General features: G+C 39.9%; 2 protein-coding genes across 4 annotated transcripts in view; one reads left to right on the forward strand and one right to left on the reverse strand.

Annotated features, from left to right (window-relative positions):
• Positions 1–8180, forward strand: part of LOC123973278 (MOB-like protein phocein) — a 15143-nt gene extending 6963 nt beyond the window's left edge. For both annotated transcript variants that reach the window (XM_046053158.1, XM_046053156.1), the window contains 6 exons: positions 2198–2298; positions 3153–3195; positions 4488–4574; positions 4663–4742; positions 6502–6613; positions 6955–8180. In XM_046053158.1, coding sequence (XP_045909114.1) covers positions 2198–2298; positions 3153–3195; positions 4488–4574; positions 4663–4742; positions 6502–6613; positions 6955–7089 — 558 coding nt within the window. In that variant the 3' untranslated portion in view covers positions 7090–8180. The remainder of the gene's footprint in view (positions 1–2197; positions 2299–3152; positions 3196–4487; positions 4575–4662; positions 4743–6501; positions 6614–6954) is intronic.
• A 1024-nt stretch (positions 8181–9204) lies between these two features.
• The window catches only part of rftn2 (raftlin family member 2), a 24132-nt gene continuing 12982 nt past the window's right edge, over positions 9205–20354 (reverse strand). Inside the window, exons 2-10 of one of the 2 annotated variants that reach the window (XM_046053159.1) lie at positions 19262–19442; positions 18655–18717; positions 17737–17845; positions 16843–17017; positions 16311–16529; positions 14067–14173; positions 12882–12985; positions 12681–12762; positions 9205–11273 (exon numbers count right to left, since the gene is read on the reverse strand). In XM_046053159.1, coding sequence (XP_045909115.1) covers positions 11067–11273; positions 12681–12762; positions 12882–12985; positions 14067–14173; positions 16311–16529; positions 16843–17017; positions 17737–17845; positions 18655–18717; positions 19262–19442 — 1247 coding nt within the window. In that variant the 3' untranslated portion in view covers positions 9205–11066. The remainder of the gene's footprint in view (positions 11274–12680; positions 12763–12881; positions 12986–14066; positions 14174–16310; positions 16530–16842; positions 17018–17736; positions 17846–18654; positions 18718–19261; positions 19443–20354) is intronic. The other variant, XM_046053160.1, reaches the window with a different exon arrangement.

A 20354-nucleotide genomic window follows, 5' to 3' on the forward strand; every position in this document is an offset into this window, starting at 1 on the left:
TTTTTTTGTAACCTTGGCCAGATCTGTGCCTTGCCACAATTCTGTCTCTGAGCTCTTCAGGCAGTTCCTTTGACCTCATGATTCTCGTTTGCTCTGACATGCACTGTGAGCTGTAAGGTCTTATATAGACAGGTGTGTGGCTTTCCTAATCAAGTCCAATCAGTATAATCAAACACAGCTGGACTCAAATGAAGGTGTAGAACCATCTCAAGGATGATCAGAAGAAATAGACAGCACCTGAGTTAAATATGAGTGTCACGGCAAAGGGTCTGAATACTTATGACCATGTGATATTTCAGTTTTTCTTTTTTAATAAATTTGCAAAAATTTCTACATTTCTGTTTTTTTCTGTCAAGATGGGGTGCTGAGTGTACATTACTGAGAAATAAAATGAACTTTTTTGATTTTTGGAAAATGGCTGCAATGAAACAAAGAGTGAAAAATTTAAAGGGGTCTGAATACTTTCCGTACCCACTGTATGTACAAGATCATGTCATTTCACATTCCAGGGATTTAAAATGCATACAGACATTTGTTCCCATTTGTCCAAAAACAAGAGGAATACTTTGTGTCACTTAGTGCAGGCTCTGTTAAAATCATTATGATTTTATTTTTTTAGTAGCTGACACATCATTTTATACATGAAATTCCTCCATACAGCGTGAAGGGTGGGAACATTATTATCACAAACATGACTTGCACTTGTCCATCTTGGGATCTTAAGCAAGATTCTGAATGCATCATTGAATGCCACCTCAGCCTTTTTACTATTTACTATAATTGCACCACAGGTGGGCTGTATAAAGGGGAGTACTGTAGGCTTTAGTATGCCAGCATATTGGCTTGTCAATACAGTTTGTAACGCTGGCGCTGCATATCGTCATCGTGACACAAATGACCCCTGATTATATGACTCAAATATCTTACTTTATTTAGCTCTTAATCTGCCATAAAAATAAGGAAAATTATTTCTTCTCCTTTGTTTTTGCAATCATGATAACTCTTCTTAGAGTTAAATCTGATGTCATGCTGCACACCATAACTTGAGCAGACTCTGAGCAGTTGCTGAAAGCCAGTACTATATGTACACTGAGATGACAGGAGGAATATTTACTGTAATTCCTTCTCTTGTCCATACTTGCCATGAAGAGATCCCATCCTAACACTAGTTCAGTGTAAGCGAGGGGGGACACATCCACTTTCCTAATTGAGTGAAAACATTCATTCCTAAAGTCAGCTGAGGTTTATGTAGAGCTTAATTAATTAAAGTCAGGTTAGAGAGAGAGTTAGCCAAACCTAGTGAGTACCCTCCAAAGTTAGTCTTTTTAGTACGACACACACACTTTGTGTTACTGTTGCGCTGCTGCAGCACAGCAAGGAAACACAAAGAGGGAATTTCACACTTTAAGGGACCAGCTGTGGACCTCACATCTGGTCTGTGAGGAAATGGGAAGAGAGTAGGGTCACCATAATTCAGTTGTGTCTCTTATGTTAGCGGTCTCTTATTTTATTTTACCGTATTTAAGTGTTAACGTAATGTTTTTGGTCAGGTAGAAATTAGCTAAATATTCTTTCTTGCAGAGTGTTTGGTGCAAAAAAATAAACACTATACACAATCGCCTTTAAAAAAAAATACAACCTGCTTGATGTTACAGGTGCAGCTGATGTTATAGAAGCTTTCATTTACAATTTATTAGCTGTATAAAACCAGATGAAACAGACTGTAATATTCTCTGGAATAAGTCTGAATTTATGAACCTCTTCTGGTGTTGGTGAGAGTATTTAGAATAATATAAATTCATTATCCAGTATGTATTTTTTAAAATTCTTTTCCCGCTCGGGATTAAAAGTTAATTGTACTTGTCAATTGTATTAATTGTTATCTTCATTGAGAAACACAAATCACTAAATACAACAAGCTGAAAACTGCTTAGCTCCAACGTTAGGTACAGTTTTATAAGATAATGTTCTGCGTAGCCAGTTAATACCTGATCATTTCACTTGCAGATTTTTCACACAGAAGATCCTGTTCACCTCTCATTTTAAATTTTATGTAGTAGCTTTGCTTTTATACTTCAGTAGTAGAAAAGTTATTTTTACCACAAACAGCCTGACTGTAGAATAATTACAGTTAGTGTAGATATTATTACCAGTGTATTACTTTTATACTAAAGTGTGTTCGATGGTTCTGTTTCAGTACATTCAGCAGAACATCAGATCAGATTGCTCCAATATCGACAAAATCCTGGAGCCTCCGGAGGGTCAGGACGAAGGCGTGTGGAAGTACGAGCACCTCAGGTATGTTAAAGTTTGATTCAAAATGTTTTGGGGACATTTTCATATGTCCTTGGATGGTTCAGGGCTTGTGGATTTTACTTTTCTTTGAACACTTGAATTTAGTCATTCTTCCCAATTCAGCAAAACAGTGTTTATAATATCGATGACAAAGAAAAACAATCAATACAGTTAGACTTAAAAAAGCCTGTCATTTTGCAGTGGACCGTAGATATCCTAGATTAGAGGATCAAGGCTAAAAGAAATAAAACTAAAACAATATCTAAAAGGGAAAATTAAAATAAAACCAACAATATCCTAAAAGCAAAATATGCCTGGATTAGCTCTCAAAATAAAATAAAAATGTCAAAATTGACTTATGAATGACATTAATTAATAAAAATGCAGGAAGGGATAGCTGCTCCACAAACTTAAGTGATCCATTTAAAGTTTGTATGACTGATCCTCTTGTATAAAAGGAGAGCCGGCAGCCTTCCAAGTTAAGAGGATTAATCGTTGAGCTAACAATGAAGCAACTGTTACAGCATTCAACCTTATGTTACAAAAGTTACGCTCTGCTGAAGGTTCCTACAGATATTGCCATTAATGGGTTTATTGTTTTGTTAAAGATTAATGAGAACACTTCACACACAGATGTCCTGGGTTTGTGGATTTCTAGAGGAAAGTTTCACATGATCATGATTATTAAAGGGAGAGAAGGTGCAGTATAGATGCTCTCAGCCTTTAACTAACCTGTAACCCCTTCCCAATACATTTGTTTGACCAATACCTGGTTGCAGAAGCAGAAATCGTAGATGGATCTGATCATTCTTTCATGTTTTTCTTTTAACTCTGCTGTTGTTCTGTCCTATTCGTAGGCAGTTCTGCCTGGAGCTCAATGGACTAGCTGTAAAACTGCAGGTAAGTGATCTAAGATGTACCAGAGATCTATATAATTATACATAGATAAAGATATCTATCATATAAAGATATCATCCATCCATCCTGATTTGACGATGCTTAAGAATTAGGGATGCACCGAATGTTCAGCAAAAGAAACACTTTTGGTGTTCGGCCTAATATGTCAAAAGACGGACTAAATTTTACCGAACAATTAGGTTTACATGTCGGCTGTGTGGAAGCATTTTAAAGTGTCCAAGAAAGACGCAAAAATCAGAGACACTATTCTGCCTGACCCGCTTTGAGTGTTTCTGTCACTCCTTTGTGAGAAGGCGATTAAGCTAGCCACACCTACATTTGGAGTGCACACGTATTCAAGCCTTTACGGTAAATCCACTGAAATGGCCCAGTGCGAGCTGACAGGCAGGTTAGAGACTTTATCCTGTCAGTTTCTGTCTTTACGAAGACAAGTGTTGCAGTATGAGAGTCCTACATGAAGAGAGGCTGTGAAGTCTTCATGTTGCATGATACGAGAACCACATACAACATTATTTATCAAGTTGGGTCGGACTTACACATGTGACAACGTCCGGTTTTCAAAATAAGGTGTCTATACGGTATGGCAATAAGATTAATTGGGTTATATTCACAGAAAGTATAACATATTACATGTGTCCATTAAAAGTAAAGGGACACATGTAATTTACTTTACTGGACCCTCTCGGACCTTGGACCCACCCACCATGGTCTCTCCAGATCCTGTGGGAAACACTGACTAAAAAGCACATTTTGACTATTTAATTTGTGCAACCCAAAAAAAGGGCAAAATAAATGTAAAAAAAGAGAATGTACTTGTTCAGTATTCGGCACATTTTTTCATTATTTTCGGCTTTTTATTTCTGTGCATCCCTATTAAGGATTTTGTCTCAATTTTGTGTCCGTATCAAAAGGAAATATTTCAATTAAATGCAATTTAAAGGTTTTAAAGAAAAAAGATGATTTGGTTTACCTGTTTTGTAAAGGGGACCCCAAAATCAATGATTTTCTTCATACTGGAGGAGTCTGCTGTTAAATTTGTGGAAGAAATCAATTTTACATTCAAAATTTCACAGTCAGATCTGCACAAAGTAACCACGACAATGTCAATTACAATATAGTACACTGAATCAAGTCGCTGTTCAGTATCACAAATTGATGAAAAAGGGGAGAGGACAGGTAGGTCCTTCCATCAAAGGTGTTGTTTAAGGTGTGTTCATTAGGTTTTGTGTCAACGTCATGTCAGCTGTAGTGAATGCTCGTCTTTCCTCCTCCAGAGTGAGTGCCATCCAGACACCTGCACCCAGATGACAGCCACAGAACAGTGGATCTTTTTATGTGCTGCCCACAAAACACCCAAAGAGGTGAGCCAAGATGGCGTGATTTATTTGTCTCTGCCTTTGTGAGAGGTAAGATGAATAAACATGTGTTGTGCTGCTGTTGCATCCACAGTGCCCTGCCATTGATTACACCAGGCACACGCTGGACGGAGCTGCCTGTCTTCTCAATAGCAACAAATACTTCCCCAGCAGGTCAGTCCTCTTCCTTATAGCTGCAATAATTGTGTAATTTATTTTTTGGCCGCTTGGGGGCAAAGTCCTGAGGGAAATATCTGTCTCTTTAGCTGCTAAATGCTCAGCTGTGTTCACTAGCTAGTAGTTTGTATCATGCTTTGGCATTATTGTTGTTATACATTCATGCCAATAAAGCTAATTTGAATTGAATAGTCTCTAACAGCTAACTGGACAGATTAACAATGAGTCATGTTTGTGGAGTACCGATTCTTTTAGGAGATTTCAATCCCCCAGATCACTCTGATGGACTTCACGTGATCTGGTGCATTCACACGTTCCTTGGTTGGTCCCATTTCCCGAGTTGGGAAGGCGCTCTGCCTGCCTTTTGTGCATTTAGGATCTTTTTAAATTGTTATGTGGAAACAACATGGAAGCTACAAAGATGTGTTGTATTTTAGAGCGTTGATGAAACACAACATTTTGATGATGTTTGTTAGCACTAAAATATTGCTTTACGGTAGGAAACAAATTCAAGATCAACATGGCCGACGTTCTCTCAGCTCAGAGGAGCAATTTTGATTGTGTCATTAGGAGAAACACTGTTCGGTCATCGTATGAATCAGTATAGATTCATTGGCAGCCAAAAGAAAGGCTTTCTTAAAGATGATGGAAATATGGCATTTGTTTCATGTATTAATTTAAGGAAGGTTTCAGTCTCATCGCTCCACAGAAACTTAATGTCACCTACTTCATGTACGTTATGATGTATTCGCTGAATCAGTTTCCACTGGACTTTATTCTTTGTAGTGATATGCCAACTTTTCCACCTGCATTAAGCATAAAAACATTTTTTGAATGTGCGGTATCTCCACTCAGGTTTGCGCATAAAAAAACAGCTGGATGTAGACCATAGACCATAGTATATAAGAAGTGGACGTAGTCATCATGACGTCACCTGTTGGTTTTTGGACTCCCGTTTTGAACCCTTGAGTTTGGCGCAGGTTAAATTTACACAGTGCTGTGGGTATGAGTCACTCTAGCCTGATTGACAGGTCGCCATGGTAACTACTTGTCAATCATAGATAATCCCGCCCTGAAACATCCCCTGCTATATGGTCTGTTTTCCTCTAAATGGGACCATAATTTACTAAATGAACATCATGTTGTGTTGAAGAAGACTTGAAACGAGTGACTGAGACCATAAACTCATCAGGACAGTGTTTACTGAGGTAATTATTGGGGCTGCAGCTCACAATGATTTTAGTACGCGAAGCTTCTACTAGATTATTTAATGGGTTCATCAGTGCATCGTTTAAGAAGTACTTTTGCCCGTAACGGGATCAGCTGTGTATGTTGATAGATGAGATATTTATTCGTCCTTTCGGAAATTCATAGTGTGTCATACAGCAAACATCAGACGAACATCAACAGACCAACAACCAGACAACTGCTTTCCCAACACAAACATCACCCGAGTGCTATACAAGTTATCCTAAGGTGCAGCTCCCCGACACCAAGTTAACTCATGACTGACGTTACAGCCCAAACTCACGGCCCAACCACAACAACGAACGCACGTGTGCACATTTTCAGCTGAGGACCGCGGCTTACTTTGGCTAGCCTTCAACTCAACAAGCAATCATGATTTCAGTTAAATGCTAAAGTTGGCCGTTCAATAGAATGCAGGTTGAAGGGACATCCGCATTGGATTCACGTCTCAGACCGGAAGCTTCCTGCTTGATGTAAACCCCACTTATTGTCTGATTTGTCTTTCTAGGGTGAGCATCAAGGAGTCATCAGTGGCCAAACTGGGCTCTGTCTGCCGTCGCATCTATAGGATATTCTCTCATGCCTACTTCCACCACCGCCAGATATTTGATAAGTATGAGGTAAGTTTCATTAGAAATATTTTACAAATCAATTACACCAACTTATTTTCAAGAGTATTCCTTTGCCATCACTGACTGGAATGTTGTTGTTAGGTATTTTCTTAAATTCAAACTTTGTATCAAAGACATGAGGACATAATGAGTGTACTCTTCATGTTGATAAATATTAGCCCCATGCACAGTCATTTCTAAACTAGATCCCAATGCAACTGTTACATGACTCCGTTTTTAACCTTCCTCAGAGCACCATGAACTGATTTAAACTGTTAAAACGACAAGACAGGCACAGTCAGGATGCTACAATTGCAGTATTACAGTGTTTTCTTTTTTTATGTGATCAGAATGAAACGTTCCTGTGTCACCGGTTCACTCGCTTCGTAATGAAGTACAACCTGATGTCTAAGGACAACCTGATCGTGCCCATTCTGGAGGAGGAAGTGCAGAACACCTCATCAGCTGGGGAGAGCGAGGCCTAAGATACAGTTGCTGCCATAAAGGAGACACATGTAAAAACACATTACAGAGATACATTCACACACCCTGCATAGACAGGACACACACTCACACACACACACACACACCAGTGTATTACACTGTCTATGTCCTTCCACCCTTGTGTCTATCTCAAAGGAAGTAAGGGTAAAGAGTGTTCAGCCATGCCTCTGTCCAATCTTATTCACAATGTGTCTCTCTGGAGTTAAGCAGTTGTTTCTTGATACAGCTCCGCTCTCACACTACTCCTTTAGGGGAATCCTCTTTTCCTTTTAATCTTCTTTAAGCAGCTGGATTTGCAAAAAAACCCCTATGTAATCATGGTGACCTGTATTGTTGACAAAGGCACACACTGACATCCCCCCCGTATCTGTATATAACCCCCACTCCCCCTCTCTCTTAATTCACTATCATTTTTTTCTGATGGTGCTTCACTTTTTCTCGTGTCTGCTTCTGTTCTCTATTTGCTTGTGTTGCCTACCAGCCTTGTTTGTTTTTGGGGGGTGTCCCATTTAAAAATGGATCACTACATTAGCCCGCTGACTTAATAATGCTATTAAAACACAATGTAGGTGTGTGGCTTGTGTGGTAGTGAACAAAGAAAAACTTAAAATCTCTAGCTTTGTACGTGTACTAGAAGTCAGATATTCTTAGTGTTTGGCCTCTGAAACATCAGAGTATTTAGGAAGGCTTGTTGGTTACCTGATCCTGCTTTGTGACATGCCCCCATTTTAATATGGTGTAAAATGTGCCTGATAGTCCCCTTTTCTTTGACATAATAGTAACTAAAATCGTGACATTATGGGAAGAAACTGTGCTGCAGTAAGCCAGTTTTTAACTGCTTTAAGCATTTGATGAGTAAATACAAGGACTGAGGGAATATCAGCTACATTTAAGTATCTTGAGCACAACCTCACTACTTTTACCCTCTCTCTCTCTCATTAAGTTATTTTGTGGGAGGAGTCTTGTCAACCCAACCCACTTGTTTTTTTGTTTTTTTTTAAATGAACTAAAAATTTTGTTACTGTTGACATTTTCATTATGTCTGTTAATAATAAAAGACGTATTATTCTGGTGGGTGTGTCAAGATTTTATTCAGTGATGCAGTGTTAACGTCAGGATTAATTAAAGAGGTAATATAATGCTTGCCACCTTTATTGTGTTATCTTTCTGTGTGCTTGTAATAAGTTTGCAAAGGGATCTGCCATCTCCCACAGAAAATACTGCTCCTGAACTGCCTGAAAACGGCTCCATTGTAGTCCAGCCTTTACTTCAGTAACACGTGTCATAATGCTCGCCTAGCCGCTAGTGTTATACGTCCTCAAACACCTAAATATCCTCTCTAAAATAACGTTCCATACCCTCCAGGCAGTCAATAGACAAAGTTGTTACCATCCTCTAGAGACAGTTGAATCGTTTCGTATGAAAGATAAGTGTTACAGACTAAACTTACCACTGTGAAACGTCTTGCTCCAGTCTAGGTTGCGAAGCTGGTTCGGATTCTGCCTGTGTTTTCAGTTTTGTGTACAGTTGAACCAAAGCCAGTTACCCACTGAAGCAGGTTTGTTTTGATCACACAACCTTGCTTGATTACACGGCCTACTCTGCTTCGGATTGGCTTGTAGTCCTTACCTAGGTACTGCACATGTGCAACTCCCAACAAAGATCTAATAGAATTGAGATTCTTCTCTCTTTAGCTAAAATGGAGCGTTCAAGCAATGTTCAGTTAGTGTTGGGCAATAAAACTATTGCAATTTAATTTTCCTCAATAGTAATATAACAAATGTTCACTATATTGTCATTTTTTATTTAATTTGAATCACAAATGAATCAGCACTTAATTTTTCTATTAGTTTTCCTCAACAAAATACATATCCTGGTTTCTTTAACTTTTACTCAGGAGCAAAACTCAGCCTTAAATCATTACATTTTTGGCCATATCGCTCAGCACTACGAGCAGTTTGAAAATTAAACAGTGTAAACCTGTTCTGCTACATCCCCAAATAAGATTATGAAATGAAAATGAGCATAATGACGTCTGTAAGGTTGGAATGATAATGGACACTAGAGGACATTGTCAATGGGACATGACTCACAAACCATGGGAGATGTGTTTAATACAATAATAAAAACAATTGATAAAAGGAAACAAAATATCTCCAAAAAAGGGAAAGTCTGGCATATTAATACTGACATTTAATAAACCCTGATGGGGGATGTTTGTGGTGCTAAATACATTCATTTAAAACATTTATGACTCAAACATGGGCAGCATGTACATCACTGGAATACCTAAACTATACTTTCGGTGCATTTTATCCCTTTCAAATCAGTAACATGCATTACAATTAGTCGAAACCCCAAATTCGCAACACTTAACATCTAATCAATATACAACAGCACTGTGTCCTCTTTAAGAAGCGAGTGAATCCCTTTCATAGCTTTGAAACAGTACTCCACCGATTTAGCTTTTGCACTCCTTTTACATTGTCTGACTCACAACACTTTAAAAACTATAAACTGATGCAGCAGAACCTGGAGATGAAGTCATTTTTGTTCCACATTCTTCTTCCTTGTCAAAACCTGCCACCTACATTACCCACAATGCAACTCAACCGCTGGCGGTTCAGAGATATGGGTAGCCATCAACAGAGATGAGGAGCGGGATACTTTCTAACTTTCTACCTTACTTTACTGGAACCACTAAAGGCTTTATGCAACTTTTCCCACATACACAGCAGCACTTCCAGTGACCTGTAAACACACACTGGTGTGTATAATCGGTGGAGTACCACTTTTAAAAAACATACAGTTGTCATCGTTTCAATATAATAATGCATTTCTGTTTTAAGATCTTACTTATCCGTTACAGAGAAGGTAACAGGTGTATTGCCAGTACCATATACGCTGTAAAGCAGTAAGCAGCAATTGTGACTGAACATGTACACTGATATCCTCAAATATTAAATACTGGTAATACTTTCAAAACGTATGCATGATTAGCAGTAACCATTTCCAGAATGATAAAGAAATGGCACCAGTCAGACTAAACTTTAGATGGGTGTGTGGGGTCCTTTGCGCGGATGTTACAAGCTGTGATCTCCAGTTTACAACAGAGGAAAGTTAATCATAGCACCTTACTGTGAGTCCACAGAACTCTAAAATCCCCCAGACCCTCCCCAGAGAAGTACTGTTACCTGAACAAATGTACTATTTTAGGCAGCTAGCACCTTCACTGAGGCCGGTAGGGTTAACGTATCGAATGTCACCATGCACCAATGCGGAGCCTCCCTGATAAATATTCACATCCTGCCCCAGACTACACGAGAGGAGAGGAGAGGAGCTGCGAGGACAAAGCCTGCCTGAACTGTGTCGCTTTCACATGTGAGAACGTTAGGGGGAAGTTGATGTGAAGGTGTTGAAACATCTTGGAGGGACAGGGAAAAAGGTGAGAACCAAATCAAAATTGTGAGACGTGTGAGCTGGGTCCAAAAGAAAGTAGAGCCCCTTCCACCTAATTTTACCACCAGTGTCGTTTCCATAATGTGCAGACATCTGTGCAAGTGTTTGTGCTTTATAGTATCGTAACAAATTGTCAATGAGCACCTGAACCGATCAGAGATTGGAGAAAAGAAAAACCTAAACATTGATATAAATGTAGAAAGTGTCTCCTCATGGATTTGTTTGTCTCCACAACAAATCTTTATAAATGTTTGGACATAGATCCACTTCTAAATAATCCCTCACGCTCATTATGGCTTCATTAAAAACATTTTTAAAAGTGCCGAGTTCTTCTACATTAAAGTCTGTTAAAAGCAAAGGGTCACAAATGTGATGGCGAATGAATAGTCTGTGGACTTTTCCCAGTTTCCCCCTTGGATCATCTCTTCTGTAATCCAACAACGTTTAAATCCTCCACGTGAGTCTGGGATGGAAGCTGCATACGTCTGTAACTTCCTGCTTACATGCAGGTGACTTCAGCTTTCCCTTCTTCCTGTTCGAAGCCACCTTCCTCCAGATGGGACATGGCGCTGGGATACCCCCCTCCGAACACCGGGAAGCCTGCGATGCCTCCTGCAGCAGTTGGAGACAGCTCCTCCGGAGGGACGGGGCTGCTGATCGCACGACTTACAGAGCGACTGGACACGGCGCTGTGCAGAGACAAAGCCTGGAGACAGGGAGGAACAGACACAGGCATTAGATCCAGTTCAGATCATGAAAACGAAGGTTTATTAGTATCAAACAGATTGTAGGATTCTGACCTTGAGACAAACTGTAAAGACTACAACTGTTGGAGTTAACAATGATCTCAATAATCCATTTTAAAGAGGACAATCTAAAAGGAGAAGCTTCTCTTTATTCACTCTCAGTCACTAGTGCAACTTTAACTTTGAACACCAGGGAGCAGTGTTGCCCAATAACTAACTTTAGCAGCTGCAGCCTGAGATTCTGAAGATCCACCTCTGTCAGTCAGTCTTCCTTCATGGATCAGCGATACAGAATAAATAACTGCCAAATACTACAATGCTAAATATGTAACAGTTTTGTCTTTTGGGGACGACTTACAGCTAAAGGTTTATTCAAAATAGAGTAATAATTAGTAGGAATGTGAATATGAGGACTGGGAAGGACCATTTATTATAACACTGTCTAGTGTGCTAAAAAGGCAGACGTTTCACAGTTTTCATCATCAGAAAATCACCAAAGTTAATGATGCAGTTTTCAGCGCAAAGAAGCGAGTCTGTCCGACGTGCCTGTCACTATAGCGGAGTTAGGGACCGTCTTAAAAGTGCAATACAAACCATTTCAATCATCAACATCATCATTCAACATAAAAACCTCAAACCACTGCCAATATAGACAGTGACCAGCCTTGAACTTTTCACATCAGTGAGTTTGTAAATAAAAGTTATGCATATTAAGTAATTTATTAGCTTGCTCATTTATGAATATATTGACATCAAGTCACCTCTCATCTGTGCAGGACATCCTCTCACAACTTTAACAGCTGTAACTGTTCAAATGTTTTTATTAAAAGAGTGTATGTTGAAGTATATGGGATTTATAGTTTTTGTTTGCTTTTTTACAGTGGTATCGGGAATCGAAAAGTTTTACTGGTGTTCGTATTGACGACTACATTTTTGGTGTCGTGACATCCCTACACTTGACAGACATTCATACATCATAACATAAATGAGTCCAATATTCTCTCTGTTTTTAGCTCTGTTATTGGTCTCCACCATCTCTGCTAAAAGCTCCAATATGTCCACCGGCTAGTCTCTAACTGTGTCTGTCTGCTGAGCAGGTAGTGTTCAATGGTTTTTACAGCCCTGAATACAACACTATGAACGTGCTGAGAGTGAAATACAGTAAAGTTGCATCCAGACAGATAAACGTCAAATTCTTGGGAGCTTCATCAACACCAGAGAATTTATGTGATTATAGTGATTATAACCACTTTTAAGTTTAATCTTTAATAGTAAAGTTGAACTGCATAATATCCTGCCGCAGTACATATCTTTGTCACAACTGTAATTGGTCAGGCTCTACTTTATCACTCCTCTCCTCCTCTCACCTGGTTACTCGGTTGTCCAGCCGCCTGCCCTCTGACCGGCCTCTGGAGAAACACAACCTGCTTTGTGGCCAGATTCCCATCACTGCACGCACACAAACAAACAAACAAACACAGACAGTTAGCCTATAGAAAAGGCATTTAAAAAATGGTCTCTGTACAGAGCAGACAAACATTATTATGGTTACAGAGTGTTATATCTACCTGTCGTGTCGGATGATGGGAGTGGGCAGCACACATGTGAGCAGCCAACCAAACTCAGCCAGAGTGTGAAGGAGGGGCCCGTAGTCTGTTTTTACATTGGAGCCCTGGGTGTAAACACAATATATCCAGATATAAGAGCCAAAAGATGCCAATATGTTACAAGCAGTCAGAAATCTAGATGAAGCAAATCATGGGTTCAAATAACTTAAACCTGGCTCAACGTTTCCTATGATGCCATATGACAGCATGACGCGGTTTTGGCCAGTCACTGTCGACTGTTGCAGTGAAGTGAGTGGTAAAATACTGTCAGAGTACTATAAACCACCCTTGGTTCTGATAAGCCTTAATGAGTTGGATGCAGCTACATGTGACTGTAGATGTTTTGAATGTTTTATCTTATAATTCTATCATTTGCGCTAAAATTGTAATATTTCTTATCAGTCTCAAACTGTTATTTGTGCTGCAGCCTGTCTTGGCCAGGACACTCGTGAAAACAAGTCTTTTAGGCCTGGTTTAATAAAGGTTTAAAAAAAACTTTAAGAAAAACTTCACTTCCTCAATCGTATTTCATGTCTCACTTGGTACCTTAAACCAGCGGTGGTCAAACCTTTTGACATCAAGGACCCCTAAACTGAATCAAATTAGACCACAGACCCCATTTGATAAGATTTTTCACTTTTATTAAATATAAAGTATATGAAACCCATGATCAACAAAGTCATACAGTCTGTCATTGTGTTACTTATGGATGGAATTAAAGAAAAAAATGATTCCCCTAAAGGACCCCACTTTGAGAACCACTAGCTTAAAACAACGCACCCCCCTGCACTGGTCTGAATCCCCATTTAGCCATACTACATCTAGCCACACAGATAGATTGTTTCGCTAACCCCAAGACATTAGAGGTGAATAAAAGTCGGTTGTGGTGTGAATAACAATCTAATCATGACAGGGTCGTCTCTGCACATAAAACCAAAATATGATGTCTGCAAAGACACTATGGGTAAGTGAAATCGTGTTTTTAGTAATTTGGGGCGAACTGACCATTTAAAATAAGACTTGGTGCCCTCTCACCCATTCACAAATCACACTGCTCGCCTGATTCTTGCACTTCATTTTCACATCACGCTGCTTTCATCAGAATGAGGTCATGCAAGGCACACTCTCTCACACTCACACACTGACCTCGATGACAGTCCACTGCTCTACGACGATGGTGTCGTTGGCAGGAGGACAGGTGCTTCTCTCCTCATACACAAACAGTCCCTCCAGCGATCTGGGCACTGGCTCGCCTGAAACACACAAAAAGTTCAAATGTGGAAAAGAAAATTTATGTTGTCATGTTTATTTTTATTATTATATAGTTCAAAAGGGTATAGTTCACTGTCAGATAGAAAATAAATAATTTAAAACTACTCTTTTTAGTGCCGAAAGCCTGCAACGTGTCAGTGAGAGAACGTCTTTGGGTTGATAATGACCCAGTTTTTAGAAATAGGTAAGCTCCCATGTGTTCGTGTGAGAAGAGGAGCTCTCGCTGCTGCTGCTGCCTGTGAATGAATGTCAGAATGTGAGTGTGTGTTATTTCCATTTTATTAAAGGCCTCCGGAGGTCTGCAGATGATGTGGACGTCTGCTACTTCGCAGAGGAACAGGAAGTGAGGTCGCCAAGGTCGGAAAGAAAGCGCCAAATATAGATGCGGTGGGACAGAGGAGGGAGGGACCGCAGCCAAAACAGGAAGTGGCTGATTTTGTGCATGTGTGTGAATCACTGTTTTATTTGAAAAGATAATAATGCAAAAGGGTAGAGGGGGAAGGAGAAACACTAACACCACTGAGGCTGCTTCTTCTTCATTCAATTTTATTTACAGGCTTGTAGCAATGAACTGTTTTTCACTGTAATATGAGTTTTCATGACAGTCATTCGGTTATTAAAGATAAAAAAAAGCCTATGGCCTTTTTAACATATGCTTTTAATTTAAGTATGAGACAGTAAATGCAGTCCTATGTATTGTATTTTCTTTTCTTGTTTGATTGGTTTTATTTAGGCAAATCAATTAAATGTCAGTTTAAATATATTTTTTAAATTGTTTAGGTTTTTATGCCTACATGTCAAAATGTTTTTTTCGGGCTAATATCTGGCATCTAGAGATAATAGGCCGATGTCTGCACTCACGAACAGGGTAGTGAGGGTTACTTTAAAAATGTAATCCGATAACATCACTAATTACCTGTTAAAAATGTATTTAGTAACCTAATCTGAGTATCACAAAATTAATTTCCTTTAACTTTGGATAACCTCAATGCCAAATATGCAAATAACGACAACAGAAAAGAAATATCAATAAGATAGCTTTTAGGTTGGTTAACGTTAGCTTACTGGATTTAGGAGTCACTCAGGTCGCCATGGTAGTGACTTGTCAATCACAAGGTAGCCCCGCCCTAAATCATCCCCTGCGTTATCGTCCATTTTCCTCTAAATGGGACCATAATTTACTAAATGAACATCATGCTGTGTTGAAGAAGACTTGAAACTAGCGACTGAGACCATAAACTCATTAGGAAAGTGTTAGTGTTAGTGTTTAGTACTGATGTACTAAATCAGCTGAGAAGTAGCCTCATCTCACTTCTTTTTGCAACCAGTGGAGTCGACCCCTGCTGGCTGTTGGAAAGAATGCAGGTTTAAGAAACTTCCGTATCAGCTTCACTTTTAGGATCGGAGGTTCCCGTTTGGGCAGAAATTATACAGCTGGTAAGCAAAGGCAGTGTTGCACGGTTGAGTTTGGTTACCATTTTTTTGTTTCCAAACTACGTAACGCTGTTCTATGTATTCCATTACTGCCCAAGCCTTCACTCACAAGGCCGATAAACAGAAAGTGTCTACGGACACGTCTGCAGGCAGCCTCGTCAGTGAATTGCTGGTGAAAGATGTCAGCGCTCCCTCTTGTGAGTTTTGAGAAGGTGTTGAAAGAGTTAGTTCGGATCCCTAAATCTCCTCAGTCACCATCGTCTTTGAACTCACAGCAGATCTAATCTAACAGCATTACTGGCTAGTGTTAATCATGTTATACTGTAGAGAATAATGTAGAGAAAGAACTCTCCCTTACACAGCAGTCATGTTCTGAAATCAGCATAACCTTTGTGATGTCTTTTTCTATTTCATTCATTAATAAAACTTCCATCAAAAACAACATGTTACTGGCTGAGTTAACATGTATATTAGATTGTGCTCTGCGTGAAATAATGGAATTACATGACTTTGCTTTGATAGCGGCATTATATATCAGCCGCCCTGCTCTCTAAGTATCAGCATCAGCCATTGAAAAACCCGTATCGGTCGACCACAAGTAATAAGAGATCTGATGTGATGCTACACTGCTGGTTGTCCTATAACTGGACAGGTTGGTAACACTCAATCCTACATCAAACCGACCTTTAGGTGTGTCCCAGTAGACGAACGAGTCCACCAATGACCAGCCTTTGCGGTAGTAGGCGGCAGTCAGCTCCAGCCAATCAGCTTCCAAGGAGCTGACCACCTGGCCCTTCCTGGACACACGCATGGAGAGCGCCCCCTGGTGGTACTGACAGGCCAGTGAGTCCAGAGGAGCGCAGCCCGGAGCCCAGGAGTGGAAGAAGACCAGCAACCTCAAGTCTGGAAGAAAGGGAGGGAGAGGATGAGGAGGAAGACTGGAACACTACATTACTTAGGTTTGTTATTACAACACTGCCTGTTAATGTTCGGGTACGTGAACAGTTTAGTTTTAGAGTACTCGCATCTGAAAATGTGAAAGATGGGTTTCAATCTCAGGATAGAGAATGGGGTATTACTGGTTAAAACCTGAATCACCTTGAGTGGTTAAGGTGACAGCAGGTACGCCGAGGCACAGAAATCAGCAAAATCAACAAACAGATAGAGAGAGAGATAAAAGAAACGAGTGTAAGAAGAAGAGCAGCGAGTAACTCACCAGGACTGTAGGTGTTTTCCTCCAGCTCTCTGTCTCCAGGCGGTGTACCAGGAGGGGTATGTGGAGGGGATCGACAGCCCCTCTTCGGACTGTGTACCCTGCCATTGGTGATCCCGCTCGTCTGCTGGAGGACCGAGCCGACAAATCGAACACCCCCACGAGCACTGCTGTTCACCTGCCAGAAAGACAAACCCAGAGTCAGCCACACACTGTAAACATCTACTCACCATTAGAGCAAATCAGTGCTGAGGACAGTATTACTTTCCACCACACACGTAGTGGTGCTTGGAAACTAAGAGAAACCAGAGAAAGACTGAGTGTGTAAAAAGTGTGATATGCATCACTTGCAGTGATGGCTCTTAAATGCCTAAAGAGGTACAAGTGTCTAATATATCAGTAATTTTAGGGTTTTTATATATCTGAATAAATATCCAGTACTTTACTTTTTTTAATGATTTTAGAGTCAAATAAAAGGTTTGTCTCCAACATTTAACATATTTTATGGATTTTTATATATCTGAAAAGATAGGATCCCTTATTTAAGTTTCTTCAGGATTTCAGTCTTCCAAAGGTGAAAATATTCAGTTTTTTACTTACTTAAAGCTTCTTTTAAGCTTCTTAATGTCCTGAAAAGATGAACATATCCAGTATTTGACATACTGTATTTTAGTGGCCTGAAAAAGTGAAAATATCCATTACTTCACTTATGCGTTTGAGGCCATAAGGAATATTAAGGTTAAATTATCTTGTCACCCCTCCATTATATCTTGGGACCTCTTGGTAGGGTGCCGCCCCCAGGTTGGGAAACGCTGGGCTGGAGTAATATTTAAAATACATCTTCATCATTCATTGATTTAATTGTGTGGCTACTGAGTCGCAGTAAACATCACTGACCCTGTCAATGAGCGCTCTGACCGTGTCACCCGTCAGTGAGTCTCCAGGTAATGGCCACTCCTCCACCTTCAACATAGGCACACTGTGACACATGGACGCCATCTGCTTACTGACAACACACAGACAGACAAAAACATCTATGAGACAAGTTCAACAGTAACAGTGTTTGACGTTAAAGCTTCTCTCCTCCGGTCAGTGGGGAGTTTCTGGGTTTGTGGCACCAAACCTAATGAACCCGTCCAGCTGGAGGTGTTCATAGTTCACTTGTAATTGTCACAGAGCTGCAGACACCAACACATAAATCATTTAAAGGCTCAGCAGGAGATGGCTACTATCTGCTGTTTAAGCAATTACGCAAAGGGTAAACAACAATTTAGGTAATTGAAATGAAGTGATGACAATGAATGTTAATACTGCCTTTTCAACGTGAGTGAGATTTGTAAAAATAACCATGACATTTTTGAAATAAATATACCATCATTAACATCAATTCAACTCCACTGCTACATCTTACGAAATAAAAATTCTCATCATAGTTACAGTATCCCAACCTATCGAACCTCAAGATTTCAGAGATACTTCATCATCATTGGCTGCTGTGGGACCCCTGTTGTTGGGTGGATTTCTAGCCAATAGAAATCATGGAGCAAGTCAAAAACCAAAACATAGCCCCCCCCTTACTCCAGGCACGCCACTCTGACCTCCTACTAGGGCTCAGTATTAAATATGCAGCTGACTTCATCTATCATTTATCTACTTACTAGACAGTGTTGAGGTGAATGTTTGGGCCCAGTGGGAAGGCATGTGGGGCAGAGGGAGGGAAGTCACACAGAGCTTGTATACCATGATCTTTATTGACCCCTCAAAAGCATTTGATACTGTCGATAATAACATCCTGATGATCTGGGCACATCTTACAGGGAGAAGTCAGACTGGTGCTGAATAAAAGGGGTTCCCCAGGGGTCTTTTCTTGGTCCATTACTATTTGCATTACATGTAAAAAAAAAAAAAAAAAAACGTTATTCTTCCTAAACAGTATGTCAATGTCCATTTTTATGCAGATGATACAATATTATATGCCTGTAACTTCACTCCGACCCAGACTCTTCTTCAGCTTGCCTTATAATGCTTTACAATAGTCACTTCTTCATAGGGGTGTGGGCAAGATTAAATTGTGACGATATTTCTCGTCAGGTAAAAAATTGTCTCGCAAGACAAATTATTTTAGGGATTGTACAGCTCTAAAGTGGGGGAAGCCAATATTTCAATTATTTTAGGGATTGTACAGCTCTAAAGGGGGAAAAGTATTCAATATTTCAATTATTTTAGGGACTGTAAAGCTCTAAAAGGGTAAAATTATTTAATATTTTACTTGTTTTAGGGATTGTACAGCTCTAAATGAGGGAAGTATTCAATATTTCACTTATTTTAGGGATTTTGCAGCTCTAAAGGGGAAAAGTATTCAAAAGTTTTATTTTGTGAGGTTTGCGGTTTATGGTTTAAAAGAGGGTTAGGATTCATGTACCTGGGTCTGGGACGGGCCAGGATGGCACGGTACAGCAGGCTGAAGGGCAGTGAGCGGGTTCGGCCCACAGACAGTATGATGGGGTGCAATGCGGTCAGGACATAGCCTTGCGTGTAGTAGGGCTGCAGGGCTTGAGGCAGCTCGGAAAGTGAAGCCACATACTGCACTGTCGGACGGCTACCTGCATGGACGGAGACATGATTGGGAGGAAACAGAAAAAGGACAATGTATTCAAGCTGGTTTATAAAAGGTTACTGTCACAAGCGCTTCAGACTATGCCCCCCATTCAATCTAATCATAGAAAAGCTTTAGCTTCTCAGTTCTGAGACCTTTTGTAGCAGAAGCTTAATGCTCTGTCATGTGATCAGCTATACTGACATAAAATAAACGATTACAGGGAAATTGATTTTCACGTTAAGACTACACTTCACAACAAGTACCCAACATATTAACAGATTATACGGCCTATACTTATATCTTACTTGTACTTATACCTGAACTGTATGTTTTGCCAACCGGAACTGCTGCTCACGTTCATACTGTATCTTAGCGTATTTATATCTATAAAACATGCACATTACTACTACCTTTTGCACTTCTACTCAGTTGCTAAACTGCATTTCATGATCTCAGTATGTGTAATGAATTTAATCTAATCTCTGAGTCTTTCGTTATTTCAACTGTCAGCCTGGGATTGCAGTATGGTGGCATTATGCATTCATGGAAAACCAGAAGGAACCTGCAAATGTAGGCCTTTTTCTTAAATCAGAGGTTTTCAAAGCATTCAGGGATTCTCTAAAAAACTGTATGACTATCGGATCAGTTGAAAGAAGTATGCGCTCACGAATCCATCTCTCATTTCTGGTCAAATGTTATAAATTTTCTCACCAGTAAGGTAAAAAAAAAAAAAAAAAAAAAAAAAAAAAAAAGAGTACAGTCAGTGTTGAGGAGCTGTTTGTGTGCTGGTGGAGTCTTGTGTTGTTTTTCTTGTAAAACCCTGGCTGGAAATCCCTGTGACCATCACCATACTTCCTGTGTCCACAAAGAGTGGCTGTTCACAGAGTGGGCTTGCCCCCCCCCCCCCCCCCCCCCC

The sequence above is a fragment of the Micropterus dolomieu genome, linkage group LG07, assembly GCF_021292245.1.
Source record: "Micropterus dolomieu isolate WLL.071019.BEF.003 ecotype Adirondacks linkage group LG07, ASM2129224v1, whole genome shotgun sequence".
NCBI lineage: Eukaryota > Metazoa > Chordata > Actinopteri > Centrarchiformes > Centrarchidae > Micropterus > Micropterus dolomieu.